Source organism: Canis aureus, chromosome 27 (genome assembly GCF_053574225.1).
Source record: "Canis aureus isolate CA01 chromosome 27, VMU_Caureus_v.1.0, whole genome shotgun sequence".
Lineage (NCBI taxonomy): Eukaryota > Metazoa > Chordata > Mammalia > Carnivora > Canidae > Canis > Canis aureus.
In genome coordinates this window covers 27788183-27805752 of record NC_135637.1, presented here as the reverse complement: position 1 = coordinate 27805752, position 17570 = coordinate 27788183, and the positions used below count along the sequence as shown (strand labels likewise).

The following is a 17570-nucleotide window of genomic DNA, read 5'->3' as shown; positions in this document are numbered from 1 at the left end:
TCCACATCAATGGATCTGCTCAGGAAGAGACATTTCATGGACTCAGCAGCTCTTCCCAAGGGGAAAACAAACAGCGGGCTCCCAGTGCTGTGGAAACAGCTTAGCTGTCCTGGAACCCTAAGCCAGCTCTGGCTTACTCCTCTGCCTCCTCCATGTTTTTGTTTAACCATCTTGCCACCTTCTTGGCAAGGCCCACTGTCACCACCATATTTAAAATTACAACTTGCACCCTACACATCCTCTTTCCTTAGCTCTGCTCTTTTTTCCATAAACATTTCTCACTTCCTAATATTCAATGAAGGGCATTCTATCTATTGTTTATCATCTATCCTTGTTAGAATGTGAGTTCCAGGAGGGCAGGCACCTTTGCTTTGCTCACCCATATGCTCAGGACAGGGTTGAGCACATGGCAGGCACTCAGTCTTTTTTGAGTGAATTAAACACAGACATTTAGAATGACTAGGAAGGGATATTAGCAAACAAATACTGTGTAGCTTCATATTTTCTCCTCATGCTCTTACTCTGGTGTTATTGCAGTCCTTTGGTTCATGAAGGAACGAAATGCAGAGCCTCCCACCAGCAAATCCCATTAAGTGGACCTTTGGAAACCATTTTAAAATAAAGGCTGTGTGCCAACTGGTTATCTTGAAAGGATAGAGTAGGAGAGTAAGTAGTGCTCGGGGGCACGATGGTTAGATGGTCATAGAAAATGTGCACTTTCTGTGCTATATATTTTAGTCATATTTGAAAATTTTTAAAAAAGATTTTATTTATTTATTCATGAGAGACAGAGAGAGAGCCAGAGCCAGAGCCAGAGACACAGGTAGAGAGAGAAGCAAGCTCCACGCAGGGAGCCCGGTGTGGGACTTGATCCCGGGACTCCAGAATCATGCCCTGGGCCAAAGGCAAGTGCTAAACCATGGAGCCACCCAGTGATCCCCCATATTTGAATTTTTAAAAAGATTTATTTACTTAAGTAATCTCTACACCCAACCTGGGGTTCAAATTCACAACCCTGAGATCAAGAGGGTTCCACCAACTGAGCCAGCCAGGTGCTCTTTAAATTTGTTTAAAAGAAACAAGATTTTTAAGAGAAGAAAATAGATTCTAGTTTTCTAATGCACAAACTTGGAAAGAAGTGGGGTAATGTTGCTAAAGAAAACCATAACCTGAGATGAATAATGGTCATTTAATTTTTTTTCTTTAAAGGAGATAATTAGCTAAATGCATAAAGATGTTCACTATAGTAATACCTATTATAAGAAGAAACTGAAAAAACCTATCTACATTATGTATATCATAATATATTCGGACAGTCTCTTAATTGAATTTCAGATAGTTAACAAAAATGATAAACAAGACTGGGGATAATAACAAGGAAAATGCAGGGCAAAATACAAAACTTTCCTTTATTGAAATTATAACTATATAAAAAAATGTATGTGTTTGGACATAGATGAACATGAAAAACACTTATTCTGTTCGAATGGCATAGGTTTGGGTGACTTTTCTCCTGTTACAATTTCTCTTTATGGCTGTGTCTGTGTTATAGCCGGGTCACTCATGGCTATGCCCTGTCCCCCAACCACCCTACCTGGCATGTCAGAGTTGTTAGGGTGGATTCAGTGGATGAGAGCTGCATCGTTGAACTCAAAGCTTTTGCCAGCCCTGTACCTGGGAGAAGGGGGCAGGATACCAACCTGCTCTCAGGCTCCAGTTTGCAGCAGATGGCGGCCAGGGGAAAGAAGGCGGGGGGGCAGTCTGTAGGGACAAACTTCTCCCAGAAAAGCTTCACGTTGAGGCCAAAGTCCAGTGTTCGGGGCAGGCAGTCAGGATCTGCATATACCTGCCCAATGATCTGCAGATGAGAAGATGGTCAGGAGTGGACTATGGTGGGTGCAGCCACAGAGGAGTGGGATACTGGTGTATGGATAGGAAGGATGGGCAGAAGAGGGAGGTAAAAATCAAAGTTAAAGAGCTGTACTCCTCTAAGTCCAAATCACACTAATCCAGACTGGTCTTTCAACTGAGAGTCTGGTTATTGAGGAGGGTTTGGAAGAGGCTTCACTGCAGCAGAAGCATGATGTTCCAAATCTGGAGAGACAGCTCCACACATTCCACCCTGCCCTGCCATGTCCCCTTGTTTCTCTGTACCCTGCCAGAGTTCAGGCTCTGTGAAGTGAGATCCTGGGTCTGATTCATGTCTGAAACCTTCTAGTGCCAGCCTATTGCTTTGCAGACAGTAAATGCTCCACTGATTTCTATCAAAGAAAATAATTAAAAAAAAAAAACAAAAAACACCTCCCCTCTATTCCAACTGTCCTTTGTCTCTCCTCTACCACTCACCATTTTGTAGGAACTACAGAAGACTTTGAACATACGTGTTTGGCTGAATGCTTCCAGACACACTGAGCTAAGATCCTAAGGCAAAGATCTTTCTTTCTAAGACTCACTCTAATCCACCCCACAGTGCTCAGCACTGTGCTAGACAGACTGGCACTTGTTGCAGTGGCTACTTCCACTTGTGGGGCTAAAGGCCACTACTAAGGACCTTGGGAAGAGGGACCAGAGGGAAAGGTTGCATCTGACCCAAAAGCTACACAGAAAACAGTAAGGACACTCTCATCTGCCCCTTATTGGCTGTGGGACTAAGAACAAGCTGCTGCCCCTTCCTGAACCTCAGTTTCCCCACCTGAAAAAAACCAGCCTGTTCCTTTTCACGGGACCGATGAGACTCAAATGTGTCAACAAATATGTAATAAACTGCACAATCCTATACCATTCATGTTGATTTTATGGTGAACTACTATGATTCACTATGGTGAATCATTAGGAGAAGCAGTCCCCATTCTGAGGCAGGACAGAGCTACTAGACCAATGCCTCAGGCCTGGCCTCTGTGCTCGCTGGAGCTCACCTCGCAAAGAACGATCCCAAAAGAGAAGACATCCACCGTCTCATCGTAGCTCTTTCCTTGGGGAACACAGAGAGTAGGCTGTTAGGTTTGGTCTCTTATCTACTCTGTGCCGAGCCTGGGGCCAAACCAGGCCACAGGCAAGAACCAGAGCTAGAATAGGCTCCACAGAGATGCCATAAAGGCTGTCCAAGGACAGACACCCCCTGAACATCATCCTTCCTCAGCCCTGTGTGGGCTATTTAGAAGATCTTGTGAAACACACTGCCCAAAATGAAACTGCATGGGACAAAGAGAACTGGATCAGGGTTCACCTGGACTTTGTCATTAGGTAGTTGTATGTTCCTGGGCAAACCAATGAACTCTGGGCCTCAGACTCCAAAAAAAAAAAAAAAAAAAAAAAAAGGGTTGAATCAGGCCATTTCTGAGGCTTCACAACCCTGTGCATTTCAAGAATCCCAGTCAGGGCCTTCTAGGTGGCACAGTGATTGAGCGTCTACCTTTTTTTTTTTTTTTTTTAAGATTTTATTTATTTATTCGAGAGGGGTGGAGCAGGCAGAGACACAGGCAGAGGGAGAAGCAGGCTCCATGCAGGGAGTGTGAGTGACGTGGGACTCGATCCCAGGTCCCCAGAATCACACTCTGGGCCGAAAGCAGCCCTAAACCACTAAGCCACCTGGGCTGCCCAGAGCATCTACCTTTGGCTCAGGTCGTGATACCAGGGTCCTAGGATCGAGTCCCACATCAGGCTCCTTGCAGGGAGCCTGCTTCTCCCTCTGCCTATGTCTCTGCCATCTCTCATGAATAAATAAAATCTTAGAAAAAAAAAAAAAAGAATTCCAGTCAGTATCTCAGGCTGATTTGACCATTATCCACAAGGGGGCACCATACTTCAGTTCTCAGCAGTGTGAAAGGAAAGGCTAAATCTCCAGCAATAAATAGCTTGAGCTCTCAACTACCCTTGGCGGCATAAAAGCCAGTCAGATCTCACCCTAGGCCCAGGAGCTCAGAGAGGAGTTTATGTGGTCCAGTCTGGCAAGGGATAAAAATCGTCTAGCCATCAGCTGTGGGTACCTGGCCTAACAATTCACAGGCCTCCCCTGGAACACCCAAGACTGCTGCAAGGAGTGGCCCCCAACTCCCCTCTGGGGACATGTCCCCTCCATTATCTAGTGTCAGGACTCACCGTTCAGCATCTCAGGGGCCATCCAGTAGGGGTTTCCCACCACTGTATAGCGCTTCTTGCGGTCATTCTTACGCAAGGTGCGTTTCTTGCTGGTGGCTTTTTCCGTTGGGGGCTTTTTCCTCTCCTCAACTATGAGCCTTGACAGCCCAAAGTCTGCCACCACCACAGTCTTGTCCTGGTAGGACAAGGGCCAGGTCAGGACTTGGTGAGGACATTCCCAAGAGAAGTCATTGAGGAGGGGAGAAAAGGTACATAGCAAAGGTGCATCACAGCTAAAGCTCTCTCTGGCAGACGAGGCTTGGTTATTTGTTTTCTAACAGTCTGGTATCTGCACTGTAAATTCTCCAGATCTGTGGGTGTCCACAGCAGAGCTCTTGGAGCCTGGACGGGTAAGGCTCTGGGACCTGGAGAATGGATCTCAAAAGCAGGAAAAGGGATTCCTTGTTTTTTAAACCCATTCTGCCTTGTTTCCCAAAAAATTTAAGGCATGGCTAGAATCAGTTTAAGACAGAAAAAGATAAGGTGGAGGTCATCAGTGGAGGGAGTTGGTGGGGGGGGGAGGGAGATAAGCTCTTCAAATAGCTATAGGGTAGTCATGTGGAAAAGGGTTAAGGTTATTTAGTATGGGCCTGAAGAGAAGAGCCAGGGCCAGTTAGTGGACATCCACAGAGCTACATTGCAAGTTAACAGGAGAAATGACATGCTAACAACCAAAGCCAATGGGTGGTGGGAAAAATGCTGGTCCCAAACTGTACATACATAAGGCTCTGTGGCCACTGTACATACCTGAGGCTCTGTGGCCTCAGAGTGAGGCTTCAAGGTACCACAGTTGTAGAATAGGGTCTGTAGTGAGCTGTATTACAGAACTATCATGTGGTGAAACCAGGAAAAACAACAGGGCTCTATATACAGCTAAGGAACTTCGGAAGCTCCCTCTAACCAAAGGATTTCAAAGGCTGCTAACTGAGAGGATGTGTCATTGTGTCTGGATGTGTCTGCGAGCCCTCAGAAGACAGAATAGAGCATCAGGTGCAGCATAAAGGGCAAGATGGGAACCCTAGGTGACACCTAAGGTCTAAAGCACAAGGGAACAGTCAATCTCCTTTGTGACAAGGCAAGAGGCTTGGCCCCAGGGAGACCCAGAGTGGTGGGACATACCAGCTTGATAAGGCAGTTGTGTGAGTTCAGATCCCGGTGGATGATGCACATGGAGTGCAAATAGGCCTGGAACAGAAGTACAAGCTGAGGCCAATGACCAGTAATTTAAGCAGATGCAGACTCGAGCTGAGGGCCTACTCTTCTCCCAGACCATCCCTACTCAGTTTCACAACCCAACCTAGACCCTAGGGCAAGGGCCTCCTGCTGACACTTCCTTGTCCCAACACCAAAAGAAAGCCAAAGGCTGCCTGGGTTTCCCCTCTCTCCCTGCTACCACTTCCTGACCATCCTTTGTTCATTGACCCCCAACCCAGTGGCTGCTCTAGACCCTCACTGCTCCCTCCCAAAGTCCCCAACTCTTACAGGCCCTGGCCCTTGCCTGCCCCCAGCCACTCTACCCATTTTACATAGATCCAGGCCACCTGAAGTGAGCACCCTTAGATGCACTGCTCCTAGCCCCTCACTGCTGCCATCCCACCTCAATCTCTGGCTTCCACCACCCTGGATCCTTCCTGTCTGAGATAGGGGGAGAAGTGACCTCCTGCTGGCCAGCTGGTTCTGTATTCCTGATATTCTCCTTCTCTGAGACTTAGCACCCTCCTTGCTCTTCCCTGTGTATACTTTAACTTCTTCCTCCCCAGTGTTTTCATACAAGTCTCTGTTTGCTATCCAGAGCCTCCCCCACCTCTCCCGGGCCTCCACTCCTGGCTCTTCTCACTCTCTGCAGCCACTTCCTTTTCTTTCTCTCTTCCCTTCCCCAGGATATGTGGAAGGATCTACCTGTCCCCTTCCCTCTAGTCCCTTGCAGTCCTGCTTCCATCCCCTAGGCTCTTGGCTCTGCTCACATCCAGGGAGCTCTTCCTGAATGCTATAGCTCTTGTGACCTGCCTGTTCTTTCTCCAAAGGCTGCCCACACCTCTCCCTTGCTACCTGTTCCTGAAACTTTTGTGTGCCCACATTTTCCTTCCAGCCTCCTCAAAGCCACCTTCTCTATACATGCTGATCCCCACTAACTGCACACCAGCCTCAGCCAACACTAGCTCTTCCCAAACCTGTTTTCCCAACATCACTGCCTCCACAAACATCTGGTAAATGGCACCACCATTCTTCTAGGTACCTCAAACCACCCCAACTCCTCGTCCCCCTACCTCTGCTCCCTTGCTGCCAACCAGTCTCTCCACATCCTGCCTCCCAGTCTCCCATCCCTACTGCCATACCTTAAATTTGGAAATGTGAAATGTTTCACTAGCCCCTTCAGTCATCTCCCTGCCTTTAGTTCTCCTAAGTCTACCAACCTACTGACCACACAGGACTCACCTTCAAGAAACAGAGGTCTGCTCACAAACTTACTTGCTTAAATATCAAAATTTTACACGGGCCTTTTTGGCTTCCTAAATAAAATCCAGACTCCTTAGTCTGAAACATAGGGACCTTAATGTACCCCTAGACTAACATAGTCTTCACGGACCCCACATGAAGAGCAGTGATTAAAGTCTCAGGCTTGGGGTCAGACTGACTAGCCCTTGCTCTGTCCTTTCCTAGCACAGCTTTTCATCTGGAAACCGAGGTTGTCACGAGGAATGCACATACACCTGTTAGTCCCTCAGCTCAGTGCCTGGCATATAGAAAGCATTCAACAACTGTCATTGGTATCACTATTGTAATTGGTCTCATTCTTTCCCAGGTGAAAGAGACTATTTTCCCCCTCTCTCCTCCCAGTCTTTGCTGCAGTCATCACCTCAACCTTGGGGCGTCTCTGCCAGAGAACTTTTATCCATTCTGACCTACCCTTCAGGTTCAACTAGAACACATTTCCCCCTTCCCTGATTTCATAGGCAATGAGGTTCTCTACTTACTCCAAGCTCCCTCAACAGCTGGACACTGCTAGTTTGCCTTACCCATGCCCTGTCTGCCTTTGAAGATTTAGAGCTCTTTGAGAATAGGTTGTGAGCTAAGAAAAGGCAACTGGGGCAATTTCACAGGCATAGAGACGAGCTCAATAAATAGTTGCTGACTGACTCAGCCCATACAAGCTCCCCAGGATGGGGTCTTTGCCTTCCAGTGCCTGCCTGAAATCCCTGTACCTATCCTGATTCCTTATCACCACCTTGCCACCATTCCTACTGCTGGCAGGGTTGTTGGCAGAACTCACCATTCCAGAGGCGATGCCTTTGGCAAATCTGACCTTCTGCTGCCAGGGAAACGGGTCCTATGGGGTGGGGAAATGCTCATCAGAGACTGGGGGCCCTGTCCCGTTTGGGATTCAGGCCCCACCCAGGGAACCACCTGTCCCGGTCCTGCTCAGCATGACCCTTTGTAGGCAAAGTAGCGAGGGCAGTATGCTTACCACACTGCGCAGGAAGTCCTTCAGTGTGCCCCCCTCGATGTACTCTGTCAACAGGTTCAGCTTCTTGTCCTTGTAAAGCACACCAATGAACTTGAGCACATTGGGGTGGTCCAGGCTGCGCATCACCTTCACCTAGGGGTGGTAGAGGCCAAGGAGAGTAGATGGTTACTTCCCACTATGTCTTCCTTACCCCTTCCCTCCAGGGAGTCAGTCTGACAAGTGCTACCTGCATCTCCTACCTCTAATCTTATGTAAAGGGGTAGAACACTTCTACATGGATAGGGATGCCTCACAGCCCTCACCCTTGAGATCCTGCCATTCTAGGAATTGTACAGGGGGTAGCTGGAGTGGGAGGGTCCATGAGCAAAACAAAGGCCCAGAGAACTGGCAGGCCTGCCCAGAACTCCAGGCTCCTTTAGCAGGGTGTTCAGGTGGTGAGTATAACACCCAGTTGTCCTAAATTGGTCTGTTTTCATGTCCATCACTCCCACTAGCTGTAAGCTCCTCTGAACCACATCCTATTTGTTACTGTATCCCTTGTATCCAGATCATGTTGTCTTTAGTAAATGTTCATTGAACAGATAATTATGCATTCCTCTAGTGCTCTTTTCTGCTCAGCTTTTTAAAAAGTGTTTCTAAAATAAGTTTCCTCCTGAAACTGTTATTTAGTAACATCTCTCTTCCAACAGTGATACCAAACTCCTAACTCCCACAACTCCACCTTCTTACCTCAGTCAGAAAAGTCTTCTGTGTTTCCTCATCACACCGAATTAACTCCTTCATGACCATCACTTTGCCCGTGGCTTTGTGTGTTACCTAATTACAAGGAGGGAAATTATTACTGGTGTGGAATTCTGGGGGACTATATGAAAATATATACAACTGGCCATCTCATCTCCTGGAAGACACACTGAGCCAGATCAGACTGACAGAGTTCACATGTAGAAGATACAGCACGAGGCAGCAGGGGCCTCAGAGGGGAGCATGCCCTCTTCCTTGGAGAGCTGGGCATGCATACAGGGAAGGCGAGAATGCAGAAAAATAAAGTGTAGGAGGCAGGAGGGGACACTGCCAAGCCAAGCAGGGGCTCTGGTCATCTGACATAGGAGTGAGTCCCTTGGGTAAACAGAAGTCTGAGGACAGGAGGGTTAGTGCCACAGACATGCACCAGGGAACTGGATGGGTCAGGGTGAGCTCTCAAGTCCCAATGCCCTGAAAGCTGAGACACATGGCTTACCTGACCCCCCCTCCCAGCTCTCAGCAGAGGAGGAGAAGAGAAAGAGAGAGAGGTTAGTCCCCAAGATGGTTCCATCAGGGAGGCAGGAGCCACTCCCCTGTGTGCTCCCTGCAATATGCCCAGCACTGAGGCCTCCAGGCACCTAAATACACCTGCTGACTGGAGGTGGCAGGGCCATGGGCACAACTCATCCCAAACTAAGTCTCCAGGTTCACCAAGCTCACTGTGACAGCAACGCTACCCTTAGGTGGCCTGGGAGGGCAGGAGTGTAGCCCTCACACCATCACCTGTAGCCAGGAAGGGGGCCTGGTGTCCTGTAGGGTGTGGAGTGAGATCATGTGATAAGAACTCCCCGAAAGAAGGTGAGAGAGGGGTTGGGGGCAGAGGAGCAGAGCGACTGATGCCTGTGCTCACCTTTATGGCCTGCCCAAAGAAGCCCTTCCCCAGGACCTCCCCGTGGATCAGGTCACATGGCCGGAAAATCTGCTGTGAGTTGCTGCTGGAACAGCGGAGGGATTCTGAGCGGCTGATGTCACGGCTAAAGAGTAGGGGCTCCTTTGGGGAGCTGGGGCCAGGGGACTTGGAGATGCTGTTACTGCGCCTGAAGATGAGGAAAGAAGAGGGTAGGGCTAAGGTAGTCCTCAGAGACCTGCCAGTAAAACCCTGGAGGTAGAAATCTCAAGGCCACCTGACCACCCTACCCATCCCAAGGTCTATAGTTCAGGTGCTATGATGAGAGGAGGGAATTCTTACATCAGACAGATGTGCCATTTTGGGGCTGCAAACATCAGTAGTTTAAGTATCATAAAACAACATTCAAAGCAGGAACCCTGGGTACTCAGCTGGAATGACTGACTAGACTCAATTAGCTTATAGTGTTCAATACATGATAGCACCATAAGATGGTAATCTGTCACTTTCCATGTCTGCTTGAGCTGAAGTGCTAAATGGGTTAGAGTGATAGCCTACCATCATCCAAAAAAAAGACCAAATGGGGGGCAGCCCTGGTGGCTCAGCTATTTAGCCCCACCTTCAGCCCGGGGTGTGATCCTAGAGACCTGGGATCGTGTCCCATATTGGGCTCCCTGCATGGAGCCTGCTTCTCCCTCTGCCTGTGTCTCTGTGTCTCTGCCTCTCTCTCTCTCTCTGTGTATATGTGTGTGTGTGTGTGTGTGTGTGTGTGTGTATGTGTGTGTCTGTCATGAATAAATAAATAAAATCTTAAAAAAAAAAAAAAAAAAAAAAGACCAAATGGGATTCTGGCTATTTTGCTCATCTTTGTACCTGTCTATATTTCCCAAATTTTAAAATAATAAGCATGCATGATTTTTAGAACAATAAAGCCAGTGTGTTTACATTTTTTAAAGCAGCCAGTAATAGTAATGGTTGATAACTATTACCAACTTCCTGAAGAAGGGACAAGAAGGCTGAAGTCCACAGCACTGCAGGTGAACTGCAACCCTGCAAACTTCTCTCCAGCACATTCGATTTCACTTGGACTACCAGAAAGGACCGCCCACAGACTTCTTAGTCCTTGCTCTTTTGCTTTGCCTCCCACCATGTCCACAGAAGCACACAAGGTGAGCTGCCTGCTTTCTTGCATAATGGACTTTCAAATGTCTAAGCAGCTCTCTGGCCACCCCCATGTTCAGGCCTTCTCTGCCCTCGGGCACCCTAACTCTACCAGCACACTTGTGCCAAGGCCAAGAGGCAGCAAGAAGTTCATGCCCAGCAACCTGTGCGGGGAGCCTTGCTTCCAACAGATGCCAGGTATCTGAAACAGGCCCTGATTCAGTCTGTTTGATCAGGAGGGTGGACAGAGAACTTGACTCCTAGTGATACTAACAACTCACTTAGTGCTGATCTTTTGCTGGCACTGTGTTACTTTGCATCCCTTTCCACACTGAATCCTTACATGGTGAGACATGCTACATTTGGTGAGACAGCTACAATTATCTTACAATCCCACTTCATAGATGCAGAAACAGGAGCTCAGATGATATGATTTGTGAAGGGAGGAAGCTCAGCTCAAAGGCACGGTATGGGTGTGTTTGTCTAGAGAGCCACTGTTCCAGACTCCTGTTATTTCAGTCTCCCTACTTGGTACTTGAATCCAGGGGGACTGCTCCCTCCCCATCAACCTGGACAACTCTGAGGTTTTGACTGCTGGTCCCTCAAATCTAAAACAGCTTGCATTAATCTCTTCCTTTATAGTTTTCAGTGTTCTTATTTATACTTATTAATCCTCTCTGTGCCCCTACTCTGGCCTCTGAGCCCCACATCTCCCTTTGCTGGTCCTTTAGGGGCTAACACTGCTGCTCCCTGTCCAGCTCAGGAGTTCAGTGGGCAGGGCCTGACTCTCTGGTTTCTAAGGAAACCTGGCAGGCAGCTGGGTCAGATCACACACAGGCCCTGGCTATGAACTGTGATTCCTATGGGGGAAGCTGGGTCAGCACAATCTTAATGGCCTGTCCCTGCCCAGCGGTTCCCCGCTGGCCTCCCAAAGCCCGCTCAGCCTCATCTGGGGGATAGGCATGGTCAGCATGATCAGGATAGGAGGCAGCACCTCAGGGAGCGTCTCCTTAATGTCCCTTCCAGATTTTCCTTGGTGTCCAGGGTGCTGAGGCTATGGGAGTGTCCGGCATTCTGCATGTGGGGAGAGAGCCGTGCATCCAGCCGCAGCTGATCCAGGCGCTGGGAGACAGGATCGTGTTCAATCAAGAGCTGAAGCGTCTGGCTTGTCTGGCTAATCGCATCCTCCACCTGTAGCCAAGAGCAGTGTAAAGTTGGCTCCTACAGGCTGTCCCAACCCAGGCCACCCACCATCAGCCCAGATGACCCAAGCAGTGTATGGCCAATGTTCAACTTGGCTACTGGTGGCCTCCAGCTGCCAGCGGCCCCACAGTGCCCTCTCCCTGGCATCCTGTCAGATATCCCATTTGTCAGGCCATCCCTGCTGCCCTGGGAATATGCCAGGCTGACACAGGAGGTCACCAGTGATCATAGGTTCAGTGGCAAGACAAAGAGATACACTGGGGGTGGAGAAAGGCAAAGGCCATAGACTGATGCCTCAGAGGGCCTGTTCCATGTTCCACCCCCACAAAACAAACTGGACACACACTGTACCTCTTCCACTCGGAGTGTGCGGACAGGGGTCCCATTGATCTCTAGGATGCGGTCCCCAGGGTGGATGGCATTGCGGTTGTTGGGACTGATGTGCAACCGGTTGACCCTAGGCCAGACAAGAGTTGAGGCAGGAAGAAGACATCTTAAAAATGTACCTGACCAATTTCACTTGTGCAGGCAGGCTCGCCATATCCCAGGCTCCTACTGGCCCAGCTCCCAAGACCCAGACCACTCACTGGGGAAATGCAACGCCCTTTACAGGGTGCCTTGTCTCAGTGAAGGGCACCCTCACTCACATAATGGCCTAACCCAGAGACTTGGATGGCATCTTCCCTATCTGGAGTTCTCTCACTGCCTCCCAACCCTCACTATCTTCAAAAATCCTGCCTTCATTTCATTACCATAGTTACCAACATCTTTCACCTGGATCTTTCAATAGCCTCCTAAATGGTCTCTATACACTACCAAACTTACTCCCTTCCCATTCGATGCCCATGCCAGCAATCCTTCTAGAACTAACCTGGTTGCATCACTTTGTTGCTTATCCTTCAAAAGACCTGCTGAGTCTTCATAATCCAGGCCCTACATGACTTAATAGCCCCTTTCTGGCTATTCCCAACCACCCAATCTACACCAGACACAACCACAGACTCCCACCTCTGCACTGAACACAATTCCCTCCCCTTTTTATCTAATGAAGTTTTAGTGCAGATCTCCCCTCTTGCCGACTTCCCCAACTCTAGTAACTCTCTCACCTAGACTGCAAGCACCTAGTGCTCAGCACACAGTAAGTGTATAATCACTATTTACAGGGTTGGTAGCCACAGGTGCCTCATTAATGCTATTAGACAAACACAGACTCTTTCCCCATTTGGTCTTTGGCCTGGACCTAGGATGAAGTCTTAACTTCTTTCTCTTCCTTCCTCCATTCATTTACTCAACCAACAAAACAGTAATCAATGAACATGTACTACATGCCAGGCACTGTTCTAGGTCCTGGGCATCCAATACTGAATAAGACTAAGTTTCAGAAGAAACTAATCAGGAGGACAGATGATAAATGAATATACATAATCAAGCCAGATAATTTCAAAGAATAAGAATGATCTGAAACTTGGCACATGAAAGGTGAGCAACTCTGGCATTAAGTATCTGGTGAAACACCTTAGGCAAAGGGAGAGTAAGTGCTAAGGCCCAAGTGGGTTATAGCATAGTGAGCTCCAGGAGGAAGATATGAAATGGAGGTGAAGGGAGCTCTGCAGCCCCTGTGGCCCATCTATGGACTCTGTAACCGCTCCTACTCTAGAGGTTCTCAAAATACTCACTCTTTTACTTGCACAGTGGTGGCATAGTTGGAGCAGGCGCTTTCCACGGACACCGAGAAGCCCCGTCTGCCCTCGGCGGTGGCTGGCATGGAGATGTGTGTCACAGAATATGGCAGCTGGTCCTGCACAGACTCTGTGGAGAGCCTCTCAAACATGGGGGCCAGCACCACCTCATTATGGCACTTTCCGCTGGAAAGAGGAACATAAAAGGGGCTAAGATCCTGGAGCCACACCTGAAAGCCTCCAGGAACCACTGCACCACGTGGCTTCAAGCAATAGTACCCCCATTCCCACTATTACCGCCCTTGCCATGATTCCAGTTGGCCGCTCAGAATGAGGAGCCCAGGGTCTCTGGGGTAGGCTGGGAGTGTGGGTGTGATTGCCAGGGTTCTCTTTGCTCTGCTTCTGACTCATAATGAGAACCAAATGCCCATCCCCTCTTTGGGCCTTAGCCTGACTGCTTTATTAATGGAGGCAATTGGACTGAGTGAAGTCAAGGGGCTTTTGCCTTTAGTTTTCTGGGATCCTTCTCTGAGAGCACTTCCCAAATTCTCTGGGAGGATTGCAGGCAGAGTGTCGTTATTCTCATAGCAGGTAAGGACAGAGGGCAGAGATGTTAATTTTCTTGCTTACAGATTACATATGTGATTCTAGACATTGCTGTGATAGGAGTCCAGTGCTCTGATACCCTTGTACTGCTTCTGTTCAACTTGCACTGCCACCTGGTTCTCTCTCTTGGCCACTCTTGTAGAGGAGGATGGACACCACCTTACCAGTAGAGGGTGGTGTGCTGCACCAGGGCATATGCATCCCCATCCTCAATGATCACCTTGCAGCTCATACAGGCAAAGCACTCTGGGTGGTACTTGAACTCCCCGGCCACCTGTGAAGAGGTGGGGGAAAAGGTAGACAGATGACAGACAGAGGAAGTGAGTCGTCACTGTTGCTGGAGGGCAGGGGTGGATGAATGACCTCTAATCTAGGATCTACAGGTCCTAGTCACAATCCACCTTTGCACTCCCTGCCCTAGAGCTTCCAGAGGATCAGATAGAGGTTTCCCTGTCATTTCTGAGATTACAAAAAACTGTTTTGGTCTTAGCCATGATAACAAGTTCCCAGAAGTCATCATCCTCACCAGAAAGGCACATTTCCTCTAACACAAGGTTGGCAAATCTGTAACTAGGCTTAAAGCCCTTTTCTGGAACAGGGAGGAGAGGTGGAACCTCTAACAACCCATTCCAACTCATTCCGATTCTCTGCACCCAATTGTGGTGTATCTTCCCATCACCTATAATGTGCTCCCTTGAGCCATTCATCCCATTGTATTGGAGATCCTCCCTGCCCATCCACTCACCCACTCCCAATATTGGATTGTTAAGTTTTTACAGGAAAAATCTTACCTGGCATTTGATTGGTACTCAACAAATATCTGTTAAATGATTGAAGAAATAAAAGGGAAGGCCTTGGCTGATGGAAGACTAGAAGATGAAAGGCCATGGGGAACCAGAGTGGACTCTGATGGCCAAGAGGGACTCACTCACTCACCATGACGGGCCCTGTCATCATCAGAGAACACCCATGGCAGAACTCCCCAAATTTCCCCCAGTAGTCCTTGTGGCAGTAAAGCTTCCCATCCTTCTCATAGTACCAGTTCGTGAGGGAATCCTGGCATTCTGAACACCTGAAAAGCAAGACAAGAAATTCTTCTGGATCCTTGGAACCAGGCTACACAGGCCATTTCTAGCTCCCAGGTTTAACAACAAAATGGACAGATCTCTCTTTGATCCAAAGCCAGGATGGGGGAAAGTACAGTTTACTGCTCTTCTCTCAAAGGAAAGTCAATTCAGAGTGGAGATCCCAGAAACAAGTTCTATATTGCCTGCCTCACTTAGCACACTAGTGGTTTTTTTTTTTTTTTTTTTTTTTTTAATATTTTTGGGTCTTGAAGCCCTTAGAGAATCTAAAGAGTCAAGAACCCTCTTAGAAAAAGACACATACGAGGAAAATGTGCATATTATTTAGGTATGGTATGTGTGTGTGTCAAAGACTGAACCCTGGTTATGGCCCCAGTTAAGAAATCTCTGGTCTAGACAAGTATCTTGATGAACCAAAGCTCAATCATCTCTGTTCTTCAAATACCCATCGCCAACACCACTGCTGATGTAACAATTTTGTTAAAAAAAATTATGTTAAGGGTCGCCTGGGTGGCTCAGCGGTTCAGGGTCTGCCTTCAGCCCAGGGAGTGATCCTGGAGACCCGAGATGGAATCCCACATCAGGCTCCCTTCATGGAGCCTGCTTCTCTGCCTGAGTCTCTGCCTCTCTCATGAATAAATAAAATCTTAAAAAAAATTACGTTGTGTTAAGAAACAATCAAGCAAATCCAGAATGTGGGTCATTCAGTAAGACTACTGGTCTTGATTCTTCCAAAAAGTTAATGTCATAAGGGGAAAAAGGTACAGGGATTAAAAAAGCCTGGAGACACAGCAGCCAAATTTAACACCTAAAACTAGGATACAATTCTGGATTGAAAAACAAAACAGGGATGCCTGGATGGCTTATTGGCTGAGCATCTGCCTTCGGCTCAGGGCGTGGTCTCAGGGTCCCAGGGTAGAGTCCCGCGTCCGGCTCCCTGCATGGGGCCTGCCTCTCTCTCTCTCTCTGTGTCTCTCATGAATAAACAAATAAAATCTTAAAAAAAAAAAAAAAAAAAGAAAAAGAAAAAGAAAAACAAAACAGCCTTGAGTGACATTTTTGGAACTGAGGAAATTTGAGTTTGGGCTATACATTAGATTATATTGTGAAATTACTACCCATTTTTCTTAGGTACAACAATGATATTTTGGTTATATGGAAGAATTTTTAGAAGAAACAGTAAGGGTGAAGGTCAAGATATCTACAACCTACTTTTATACAGTTCAGCAAAAATAAAATACATTGTGTGTACATACTTGGAGAAAGTGACTTAAAGTCAACTAATCTAGGTTAAGCATACATGGGTATTCTTTGAACTATTCTTTCAATTCTATATATTTGAAAATTTTCAAACTAAAACGTGTGTGTGTGTGTGGGGGGGGGGCAAAATTCCATTAGCACTGTGCAAGATATACATGTTAGACCCACAGCTCCTTTCTCCTCCAGTTATCTGGTTGTAAAGCTCCACTCCTCCATCAGGTTGAATGTGTTCTCGGGCCAAGTCTACACAAGATAAGCTTCTCATTTCTGAGCCTCTCAGCACCCAGAGCTAAGGTCTTAAGAATCTTCCCAGTGAAGATTCTATTCTTGTTGTCAAGACTTTGTACCACCTACCTGGCCACATCCTTTCTCCTGAGAGGCAGGATGGAGTGGCCTTAGTGTGAATTCTGACCCTGCCAAGTTATGACATCTTGGGGAAGTTAACCTCACTTCTCTGACCCAGTTTTCTGATCTGTAAAATGGACTACTGTGAAAATGAAGCAGTATCAAACTATATGTATGTTTATGTAAAGGCTAAGTACACTAGGAACTCAGTGTTAACTGCTTTTAAAGATGATGCTAATGCTAGCTGCTCACATTATTTGCCACTTCCTCCACTAGCTGGATAGCTCTGGACAACTTTTCTCAGTCGCTTTTCCTCCTTGACAAAATGTGACTAATAGCATCCTGCTACAAAGAGCACTGTGAAGACTAAGTGAGCTAATGTATGAAGAAAGCCTTTTGCAAATTGTGAAGAACAAAGCAAGGTATTATTATAGTAGCTTGGTAGGCACTGCAGATATGAGATAGACATGCAAGTTTCCCTACTCCACTTTCCAAAAGCTTATAATGAATTGGGGAAGAGAAAGTCTAAACAAAACTTAACTATGAAAGGTGAGAGATCACAATGGGTGCTACTACTTCTGGGCACTGCAGGAGGTAGAGGAGGGAGACAGGAAGGAGTTGAAGCAGCTACAGAAAGCAATTGAGCTAGGGAGGTCTAGAGAAGCAGGACCCTGAGGATCTCTCTCTATGGAGTATCCAGTTCCCCCCTGGCTGTTCAACACTGATAGGTTCTGCCATCAGCCATTGTTATCCTATAGCATTTCTTCTTGTTCTTTGGATGATGAACTTCAGGGACTTAAGAGCTGAGTATGGCATGAAGAGTATGGACACGAAGTACCTAGAATGGTGCAAGAATTATGAATTATAGGAGATGGTGGGGAAGACCCTATTCTGGGCATGCAGCTCAAATTCCTCTCAACATAAAAGGCATAATGGATGAGCTCTGAATTGGGAAGAAAGAGGTCTGGTTCAAATTCTTG

The 17570-nt window shown here is 47.5% G+C and overlaps 1 protein-coding gene across 5 annotated transcripts in view; it reads right to left on the bottom strand.

The window, feature by feature from the left end:
* LIMK2 (LIM domain kinase 2) overlaps positions 1 to 17570 on the bottom strand; it is a 62544-nt gene that overhangs the window by 2515 nt on the left and 42459 nt on the right. For all 5 annotated transcript variants that reach the window (XM_077874360.1, XM_077874361.1, XM_077874362.1 and 2 more), the window contains 13 exons: positions 14837 to 14972; positions 14065 to 14174; positions 13292 to 13480; positions 11967 to 12072; positions 11407 to 11603; positions 9255 to 9441; positions 8333 to 8419; positions 7604 to 7735; positions 7409 to 7465; positions 5257 to 5322; positions 4099 to 4273; positions 2916 to 2971; positions 1701 to 1858 (listed from right to left, as the gene is read on the bottom strand). In XM_077874360.1, the coding sequence (XP_077730486.1) occupies positions 1701 to 1858; positions 2916 to 2971; positions 4099 to 4273; positions 5257 to 5322; positions 7409 to 7465; positions 7604 to 7735; positions 8333 to 8419; positions 9255 to 9441; positions 11407 to 11603; positions 11967 to 12072; positions 13292 to 13480; positions 14065 to 14174; positions 14837 to 14972 (1656 nt within the window). The remainder of the gene's footprint in view (positions 1 to 1700; positions 1859 to 2915; positions 2972 to 4098; positions 4274 to 5256; positions 5323 to 7408; positions 7466 to 7603; positions 7736 to 8332; positions 8420 to 9254; positions 9442 to 11406; positions 11604 to 11966; positions 12073 to 13291; positions 13481 to 14064; positions 14175 to 14836; positions 14973 to 17570) is intronic.